This window comes from Anneissia japonica, unplaced genomic scaffold (genome assembly GCF_011630105.1).
Source record: "Anneissia japonica isolate Jap-2015-1 unplaced genomic scaffold, ASM1163010v1 scaffold218054_len391659_cov197, whole genome shotgun sequence".
NCBI lineage: Eukaryota > Metazoa > Echinodermata > Crinoidea > Comatulida > Comatulidae > Anneissia > Anneissia japonica.
The window spans coordinates 88675-99674 of record NW_022743009.1 but is presented as its reverse complement, the minus strand read 5'-3'; the positions used below and the strand labels follow the sequence as shown (position 1 = coordinate 99674).

The window sequence follows — 11000 nt, the reverse complement described above, 5'->3', positions numbered from 1 at the left end:
TTCATTTTGGGAAACTAGATCTACATTTTGAGAAATTTACGCCTACGTTTTGATAAATTAGACATTGAATTTTGCAATTACATTTTGATTTTAACATGGACTTTTGCTGCGTATGGCACCCCATAGGCCTAAGCCTTGTAATTAGGTCAAGTGTGTTCATTCAACAAATGATTGAGTAAAATGAACATAACATTTCCAGCTCATAATATTACTTTTATTTGAAAAGTTAACACAATGATTTAATAATTTATTTAGTGATTAAACTACATACTGTGCTGTTGTACAAAATTTAATTACGTTTAATAAAAAATAAAAAACAAAATTATAAATTAAGTAGTGCCGTGGTGAACTTGGGGGAATCCCTGCGGCTTGGCGGCCACGCAGTGCTGCTGAAAATGCAAGTTTATTAAAGTATGACTGCGCATGCGTTGTTTACGTTCATTTACGTAAATATATCGTTTACTGATTTGTTTACGACGTAAATATATCCACTTCCTATAAATAATACCTCCATGGTTCAAGCCCTTTTTATTTTCCCCTGCGACGAGGGACGCGGACGCTATCGCGCATGCACTAGCGATCGTCGTAAGAATAGCATTGGGAGCTATCTTCACGACTCGTCGAAAAAATAGTCACTTCGTAAATAAAAACATTATAGTCGCAATAAGTAGGCCTAGGCCTAGAAATCCGTCCGTGCATTTCGGAAAAATACAGACCTGAAAATTAAGTTCTGGTCTGCACCCCATGCGCCGTCATCCTAGAGGCCTAGGCCTACCTTACTTATCTCATGGAGGATGCTTACCTAAAGTCTAAACAACTAGCTTGCTACCTAGAGTGACGCCTAGGACCTAGTCCTATGACCTGGGAATTAGTACATTAGATTATTACATACCGTTGTAGACCATAGGATACAGAAACGCACAACACCAGTATAATTGCTGCCTTCATTTTTATGTAGAAATTACAATTTTGTTAGGCTACTTTCTAAATGTACTGAATTGTGCCTGATATCCCAAAACCACTTTCTCTCTGAGCCTAAACCACAAAGCAGAAAAGAGCTCACACACATAGGCTAGTCATATGATTTCAACCTGGTCAGGTGATGGGTGATACTCTGCAAATTGATAGTCTTGCACAACCAGACACTTTCAACACAGATTGTAATTGAAACCCAACAAAATTGGATACCAAGTGGATAAAATTATTTCATCTAAAATCCTTGCTCTTATCAATATCTATTATTAGGCCTACCCCATCACATTGGCCAGAGGCAGGAAAGCGCATTTCCGAGCATGATAAAATAAAAAAAATCCAGTGAAGGGCCACTGATCCCCTCCAAATTCTGGGTCCACACCACATCATCAAGTCTGCGTTTTGTTTTGTTTTTTTTTTCTTTTTGCCTTAACTGCACCTCGACTAAAGATAATTTATGCCTCTCTGTTTTGAATAACGATGCTGATAATGGAATGGTCACGGGGATCTCCCCGGCGGTGAAATAAAAACAATTCTTCGAGGAGAGAAAAAAAAAATTACAGGGTGTGAGACTTTCAAGTCCCTAATTTGTCAAAGTTTCCTGCCCAGGGGAGTTCCCTAGGACTCATGTGAGTGTTCTAGAAAGTCACTAAACTCCCATCTTTCTCGAAAAAATCATCCTACCCCCAACCTCCCGACCTCTAGGTGTGTCACCAGGAGCCTTGAAATGGGGATAGGGAGTGGATGGGTAAATTGGGCTTGCTTAAGTAAGCGCCACATGGGGTCACCAGGGGGGCGGTGGCCCCAGGGTCCCATCGGGAAGAGCTGCCCCTGCCCGTCGGGGAGTCCCAGTCGGAAAGAGCTGCCTCCCCCACCTCGCCCGTCGGGGAGAAAATAAACGTAGGCCCATAGGGCCTATGTATTTTTTATATACTATTGGTACTCTTAAATCGATTAAATAAGCCTTTGGAACCCGGCCCAAATTGTCATATTTTCGGGGCCCCCGGGCCCCTGGAACACTTTCGAGAGGTTTTGAGCGACGCTCGACCACGTCCACTTTTTCGTCGGGGACATCCCTTTACCGGGGAGAAAAACCACAATTAGTCGAAGAGAAAAAAAATGTAAAAAAATTATACGGAGGCACATTTTGTACATAGGCTCTATTAATAGACTCTAAAATCGATTGAATAGGCCTAAGCCTTTGAAAACCCTTAAATTTTCATATTTTCGGGGGCTACGTTCCCTGGACCACTTTCGAACGTTTTTTGCGACGCCCGACCACGCCTATTTTTTTCTCGTCATGGATATCAGCCCTCCCCGGGGACATTGGACCCCCGTCGGGGAAACCTTGGCAACACCACTGGTTCTTCCCCCGCGCTTATTGAAATTTTAAAATTTAGCATGATTTAGCATAATTTCTCATCAGTCCTAGCATAATTTGATTCGTATCCTGGTCACACTGCTTTCCAGTAGTTTATTATTTTATAGGAAGGACAGATTTTTACATTTCATTTCATTTGTCTCATAAAAATACAAATAAAAACAAAGAAAAATTAGACTGGCTTGCAAAAAAGAGATTCAAAATCTCTGTCAAGTGGGTCGCCAATAAGAACACAATTAAAATTAGCAATAGAAATAGGCCTAAATACAAACAGTAACATGTCATACCATTAGTATATATATTATAGGTCTGTATTATCACCTAGGGCATCGGATTGCTATCAAAAAAAGGAAAGGCAGTGGCGGATAGGGGGTTCAGGGGGTTCGGACGAACGGTAATAGTTATTTATCGTGATGGAATAATCAATCAAGGGCGTCGATCTGTGGTTGAAAGTGGGGGGGGGGGGACGAAATGAAAAATAAAGCCTTGGGCCGAAATGAAAAATAAAGTCTTCCGGGGCCGTAGGCCCAAGCCTAGGTTGAGTACCAGGGGTGCGAAGTCCCCGAGAAGCTCTGGCGCCAATATCCTTTTAATTGATTTTAAACAATGCAATTAACATTAATTTCCAATTTTTAAAATATCCAGTGGCGGATCCAGTAATTTGTTATAGAGCTGGGCTCAGAGAGGGACCTTCACAGATGGAGAGTGTAAACCACCTCAGCCCCACCATGGTTGGGGCTGAAGTAAGAAAATTTATGATTATGGCACCTCTAGTTGGTCGGAAATGGCACTCTCAGACTAGATTTGAATATAATTTTCATTTTTCTCCACTTTTAAATTTCGAGAAAAAAAATTAGGGATGGTGGGCCTTTTCTGATTGCTTTAGTATTTGTTTCCAATTGTATTGCTTGAAAAAGTCACCGTCATTTTTCACTTTTCGATTGGTGCTATGCTGACCACCCACCGCGTAGAGGCTGCATTTACCTCTAGCGACTTTGTTGGCTTTAAATTGCCATTTCGGCTGTTCACAAATCAAATATCTTGTTGTTCATTTCCCCCCACCCCCACGCCCAGTAAATGGAAAGCTGAATATTCATAGATTCTTCTCATATAAAATATATGAATTCCCATTGGATGAAAAAAAAAATCACCATCAAAACACTAATTTCAATATGAAATGTATGGATATTCCTGTATAGGAATTATGCCCGCAAAAAAAAAAAAAAAAAATCGGTTCGAGTGGGAATCGAACCCACAACCTCCAGGTTTCCTATTTATGATCCACCATCAACTGAACTGCCTTTAGTACAAAAAAAAGGCAACTTCAACCCGTCCTCCCACGACCTCCAGGTTTACTACCACTGATGATACCATGACCCTTAAGCCATACAAATACAAAAAAAGGCAACTTAGCCCGTCCTTTCACGACCTCCAGGTTTACTACCCCTAATGATACCATGACCCTTAAGCCTTAAATGCGATAAACATAGTACACACCAAGTATCAGTTAGTCAACTCTGAGACACTACCAGTGTTCGTATATATACAACTGCAGGTTAATATTACGCATGGTCATGGTGTCAAAAGTATAGGTCGCGGGCCAAGAGGGTTTATTTTCGCTTTCTGGAAATGTAGAATTAAATTTATAATCGATTTTTTATTGTTCCCATCTCCATAACTTACACACTTTTTTTAAATAGACAAAAATGTTGAAATATTCATTATGCAAATTAGAAAAAAAAATAGACTAATCATGTTACGAGATTAAATGTATTGTACTCGTTGATGACGTCGCAAATTGCGAAATAAAGTTTTAGACAGTGTTCAGCAATGGAAAGATTTTAATACTGAGGAATAGAAGTTTGCGAAGTCCTTGTCTTGCTTAACCGTTTTTCTTTAATCGTCGTTTCCAACGATCTAGGCGGGCATAGCCTAGCTAGGGCCTAGGCCTATACGCCTACCCCCTGCTGCCGCTGAGCTAGCCTCCCTCGGATTGGACAGTGAAGTATGCCTAGGCTTAAAATGCAAAGTAGAACGAGCAAGAAAAAAACTTTTAAAGAGAAACCCAGACAGGTATTTGTTTAGGTCTGCCTATACTTGTCATTCTAGGCTAACTAGGGCCAATTCCCTTACTTACTTAATATTTAGGCATGAATGAATGGCTTTGAATATGGTAGCCTATGAACTAATTTAATTAAGCACATTTGTATTATTATTATTTATTAAAATATTAATAATAATATTATTATTATATTATTATTATTAGAATAATAATAATATTAAATTATTATTATTATAGGGCCTATTATGGTTATTGAAGTATTTTGTGTAAACCATTTCGGCTCTTAATTGAATAATAATATAACGTACGATGTAAAATGTACTCACTATAAATATTCCATTAGGATATCCTGGACACGGATGAAATATTTATAGTGAGTACATTACATCGTACTTTATGTTATTATTCAATTAACAGAAATGGCTTACACAGAATACTCCAATAACCATAATAATGTAAGTCGTATATGGCATTAACAGTGAATGGTAGATGCAAGCAACAGATGCAACATATTAAATCGATTATTATTATTGTTTTATTGTTATTAAAATATTATTATTGTTATTATTATTGTGCATATTGTTAGGTATACGCTGACGTTACTACAATAACTCAATTTACTAGAACAATTCTTATACAGTACTTGTTTATTTACATTTTTGTAAATTTTGAATGATACGGACGGATAATTATTAAATAAAAAGTTGATTGACACTTGAATTTCATGTTGATTTTTAGTTTTGCTTGTAGCCTATGACAGTGTAGTGGTGATGATTGTTAATTACAGTACAGTATAATAATGGTTACAAAACAATTTAATTAAAAAATATAGAAATGCCAAAATCCTCTGATTCCCTTCGGAGACTGGGTATTTGTTTTAAAAAAGTCTACTTGTACTTCTACTTGGTTGGTTATCCTCCTAATATCCCAGTGAGGGATTTAAACAGGAGGCGTGGAGAGAGTGATCGGTCTAAAATTAGTTTTCGTTGCTTTGCTGTGAAAGTGCAGGTTTGAAGGGGTCGGGGTTTATATTGCAATCAATAATATCGGGCAGGAGATTCCAGTCTTTAATAGTGCGGGGGAAGAATGAGTTTGCATAAACATCGGCCCTTGTCTGATGGATTTGGAATTGTTGGTTGTGTCCTCCGTCTGGGTCTGGCTGGATTTGGTGTAATATAGTCGTGGTGGTTTATGTCCATCAGGAAATTGAGGATTTTGTGAAAGCATGAGCAACGGTGTTGTTTTCTTTTCTCTTGCAGAGGAGTCCAGCCCAGAGTATTTAATATTGAGGAGATAGATGTATCACGTCCGTATGTGTTGGTGACAAACCTAGCAACTCGCCTCTGGATTTTTTTTTTCGAGGTGTTCAATGTTGTTTCTGGGTGTATGGGTCCCAAACAGCTGTGGTCTTACCGTCATAATGCCAACATTTCTTTCGTGTATGTAATTGCATATACAGGATAAGCCTACATAGCTATACTGTACTGTATACGCAATAACAAATACAAAATACAAACATTAATTAGAAGTGTTGCATGACCATTGTGAAATGTACCACCTCCTTTATCATTATTACTTAGTCAAGATTTTTATCATATTACTTAATGAAGATTAACAATCTTGCTTAACAATAATAGCAACATTGCAATACATTACAGTACATTTTACCTTACCACTCCTTTTACAGTATAATTAAATATAATAATATAATACTAAGACTAATGATAATAATGTTAATGATTATAATATTTATACAGTAATAACAATACGGTAATAGCAATGATAACAACAAATGTTACAATAATGATAATAAAATAATAATAATTATTATTATTATTAATTATTATTATTATAGTAATAATAAAAAGAGTGGTAATAGATGTAATTTTAGTACTGTATGCAAAAAAGGTACGGTATCTGTTTAACAAATATTCGGCCATATACAATAACAATAATATAATACATATAATCATAGTTACCAACCGTCTCGCATCATGCGGGATGGTCCCGCATTTCAAAGTGATTTTGGATGAAACACGCATTTTGCAGATACACATGCGTGATCCTAAATTTGTCACGCATTTCACAAAAGTCCATGCGTGATAACGATTTATCACAAATTCAGGGGGAATGTATTTGAAATTGGTTTGAATTCCAAACTTGGACCTGGAATGAATGTATACTTTCTTTTGTGAAATTTTAAAATTTTATTGAATAAAGAATGATTGAAAAAAAATAACAAAATAACAAAAAATAAGAAAATAAAAAGTGATGCAGACGTAACTTGAGTATTAGAGAGTACAGTATTTCCTTGAAAGCCCTACTGTACATATTTCACTAACGAGTTACTAAAAATTGATCAGTAATGAAATATTTGTGTAGGTCTACAAAGTTAGAATGCTCAAGTTAAACATAGGCCTACATTGAAATACAAATTGGCTTTATTAATAATATTTTTGCTTATGTACCTGTATAATCAACAGACACTTCCTGAAATCGTTTTAAAACAACTTAAAAATGCTCAGATCGTCGGGAGTGGGTGGGCATGGTTCCCCTGCCGCTTGGGACCCCCCCCCCCCCCCCCCCCCCATCCCAGCCAACTGGTATAGTCACTTGCGCATTTCAAATCTCTCAGGTTGGTAACTATGAATAAACAATCAACAAACTACCGGGTTGCTGGTTCTCACGCTCTTTAAAAGAACTCCACATGTGCATGGGCGTCGATCGGTGGGAGACAGGGGGGACACGTCACCCCCACTTTTTAAAGTAAGGGGGGACATCATATCGATTGTCCCTCCCCCACTTTTCACCAATCTTCTATAATTAAAACCCCACTTTTAAAAGTGTATGGAAAGAATAACAATTACGCATGACATGAATTTTGCCTGTTCACTTTCCCAAGTGCGGTACGTATTTTCCTGTCCAAAACTGAGTAAAAACGCAATTGTTTATACATTTCATAACCATCTCAGAAACACTAGATCGATTTCATTGGAGCTAAATTTATTGTGAAAAGAATGTACTTAACGATGTTAAAATTGGAAGCGTGTATAGTTATTAGGCCAATGTTTTTACAAACTCAAAATTGCACAATTTATACTATAAACGATTTATTCCTTTTGTATATTACGGTATTATGACCCGTACGTACCGTATATACTAAAACCGAAAGGATTAATCTCAGATAAGAAAGTATAATACATACTCCAAGTATTGAAATACACGCCATCGTGTTGGGATTCAATATTTCGACATTAATTATGTCATCATCAGGAATGATGATGACATAATTAATGTCGAAATATTGAATCAGGAATGATGATGACATAATTAATGTCGAAATATTGAATCCCAACACGATGGCGTGTATTTCAATACTTGGAGTATGTATTATACTTTCGTATATACTAGTGTTTAATATTATCTACATACATAGGATTACTGTTTTTCCTAATTTCAAAAAAAAAATTATAGTTAGTCAACTGAATTTTATATAGTGGTAGCCATTATTAAACAATAATTATACAGCCTTTGACACGGACACGTCTATTATTAAACAATAAGTATACAGCCTTTGACACGGACATGTCTATCTATTTCGATTTAGTGATACCAAAATTTTAAAAACTCCGGGGTTACGTTGACGCAATCTCGCAATGACGTCATAATAATCAGTGGCGAATTCAAATGGGGCCGAGCCAATCCTAAATTGTTCAAAATTATTTTTTTTAAATAGAAAAAACAAAAGCAAAATTATAATTAAAATTTAGGTCTGAGAGTGACATTTCCGGCAATCTAGAGGTGTCACAATCATAAATTTTCTTTCCTCAGCCCCAACCATGGTGGGGCTCAGGTGTTTTCCAAATTGTGCAAGTCCTTCCCTGCCCTCCCCCTATTTTGCATTTCTGGGGCGCCACTGATAATGATAAATTAAGTAAATCACCTTATGTTTGTGAAATCAAAATGCTAACTAATGTTTTGTGTGCTCCCTATCTCCCTGGTCCTGTTTTATCGTAAATTAATAATAATAATAATAATAATAATAATAATAATAATAATAATAATAATAATAATAATAATAATAATAATAATAATAATAATAATAATAATGAAGGTGCTCGAATAGTGCTTTAATAAAGAATTAATAATACTGTACTTCATACTTCAATAGGCCTATTTACGATAGTGTGAAAAATGAGACATTTGAAAAGAATGAAACCCAGGACTCCGGGATTGAAAGGCAGACATGGAGTTGAACAACAATAGGATTACCATACGATTAACAGACTGTTAACAAAACTAGCATATAAGATTATTAAATATGATAGCGCATTATGAAAATATATTGTTTATACAATTTTTATATGACTACTGTCACGAATGCATCAGCCTATAGTGATGTCATCAACTTCAGCTTTGGCCACTCCCATGGATAAAAACAAATCTCTTCACAGTCCGTATCGATTTCGGATTTTGATTACAATTAAACATGGTAAATAGGATAATCCAGCTATTGTTTAAGTAAATATTTACATTGATTTGTCATGTATGTGTATCATAACCAACCACCACCAGGTGTATCCAGTACAGTTACTAACAACGTGTCGTGAACAGTTCTTCTGCAGGTAATATATTCAATTACTGTAATCGTTTTATATTTTTCATATAGAGAGTGCTCCAAAATGAACCAATGCTCACTATAGAACATTTTTGGTTTCCTTCGTTAAAGTGTATGGTATTATCTGGATATTTATATTCTCTCTACAACGATACGCCATAGTGTTAAATTAATTACTATAAGGTATTGGTGGGGGGGGGGTGCATTTCTCAGGTGCTGAAGACCACCAAACCCCAGTCCCGAAAGCTAGTTTTTCCGGGAGGGAGACCTAATCTGTATCAGTATCACAGTGTGAGCTAATATCTGTATTGTACTTTGATTGTAGACAAAAAAATATTGGAAGTAACAAGTATGACGTCATATCTACCGCAACTAATATCAACGAAAGGTAATGATGCTATTCGACCCCATATCTAATTTTATTCCTAGTCACGTCGTTTTTATCCTTCCTTTTCTCTCCTGTACCTTTGTCCGTGTCTTCTTCCCTTGCATCTCTTTTCTCTCCTGTACCTTTGTCCGTGTCTTCTTCCCTTGCATCTTCTCATTTTACTAAATATACCTGGCAACATATTATTATTTCTCTAGTTTTTTTTTTAATATGCCCTATATGTAGAGCTCCCGGGTTCGAATCCCTGTTGGAGCACCTGTTTTTCGACACTCGGAGATTCTTCAACCTTTAAAATCTATTTATACTTAGTGTACATATTTATAGCATTATCACAAGGCGGTATAGAGTTTATCTCTATTTTATCTGTATCTGCATGGGTGCTGCACAGCAGGTGTGCAGGCACAGATGGTATTGCGAATGTCGTGTGGGAAACAGATCGCCACAGCAGAGAACCAGTATTAATTTAATTTAATTTATTGCCTCTCTCTCTTTCAAAGCAGAACACTCTCACGCAGGAGAGGTTCGACCATACAACAGAACAAAAGTTACAAGTAAAGATAAAATTCTTGAAAAAAAGAGATAATAGTAATGAAAAATCCAAATGCAATTCAAATAATATTATTCTAATGTTTAAAATCTTAACTAAAAGGGGGAAAAAAGAAAAAATAAATAATAATAATAATAATAATAAAGTAAATGAAAATAGATAAATAAATAAAAACAAGCACATAATATAATAAATGCATAATATAATAAATGTAGCCACATCATTTATTTATAAAAAGTATCTCTTTGGAGATCCTGTATTTTTCGTCCAATGCTTATCAGAAGGAGTATCATATTGATCTATGTTATATTGCCATGCATCAATGACTAGTGCTGTCCAACTACGCATACTCGCAAGTGTTCATACAGAAGGTGGCTCCTGTTTTTCACTCAGATTCCTCTTTAACTTAAAAAATGTAATTATATGCATTCAAGGCTTTTTAAATTATGCCATGATTTATAATTTATATATAGGCCTATATATATATAAATCAAGATAGCCGTTAACACTGTTAAACTATATAAATCATCAAAGAAAGGTAAATACAGTGTCCGAATAAAGGACTGTGTATATACAAATACATTGTGTAGCATTCGTTTAGAGCTATGCTACACGATGTATTTATGTCCTTTATTTGAACGTTGTATTTACCTTTCTTTGATGAATTATATATATTCTCTTCTTTAACGTGTTCCGTCTTTTGACATTACGCTTTCCACAATTTGTTCCTATTTGTTTCAGTTCAAGGCAGAATGATTTGTTATAGTGTTTGTGCTTTCATGTCCTTCCAGGTTTTAATTTGGCTCACAAACACACACCCACACACCAACATATATATAATACTTTGACTTGTAGGTGACATAGAAATATTTTGTTATTTGCGAAATTTTCGGCAACTCCTGTTACCTTCTTAGTCACATCGTTTAGACAAGTATATTTTGTAAAGTTTATAGATACTCAAGCGCCGATGAAAATAAAAAATATGTCTCCTAGTCAAAGTATCGTAGCTGTTTATTGTGTCTACTTAGTTAT

The 11000-nt window shown here is 35.9% G+C and overlaps 2 protein-coding genes across 3 annotated transcripts in view; one reads left to right on the top strand and one right to left on the bottom strand.

Moving 5' to 3' along the window:
* LOC117119321 (cathepsin D-like) overlaps nucleotides 1–1084 on the bottom strand; it is a 39827-nt gene extending 38743 nt beyond the window's left edge. The window contains exon 1 of the mRNA XM_033264105.1: nucleotides 893–1084. Within this exon, the coding sequence (XP_033119996.1) occupies nucleotides 893–948 (56 nt within the window). The 5' untranslated portion in view covers nucleotides 949–1084. The remainder of the gene's footprint in view (nucleotides 1–892) is intronic.
* Nucleotides 1085–8957: 7873 nt separating this feature from the next.
* The window catches only part of LOC117119324, a 6966-nt gene continuing 4923 nt past the window's right edge, over nucleotides 8958–11000 (top strand). The window contains exons 1-2 of one of the 2 annotated variants that reach the window (XM_033264108.1): nucleotides 8958–9040; nucleotides 9359–9421. In XM_033264108.1, the coding sequence (XP_033119999.1) occupies nucleotides 9385–9421 (37 nt within the window). In that variant the 5' untranslated portion in view covers nucleotides 8958–9040; nucleotides 9359–9384. The remainder of the gene's footprint in view (nucleotides 9041–9358; nucleotides 9422–11000) is intronic. The other variant, XR_004447166.1, reaches the window with a different exon arrangement.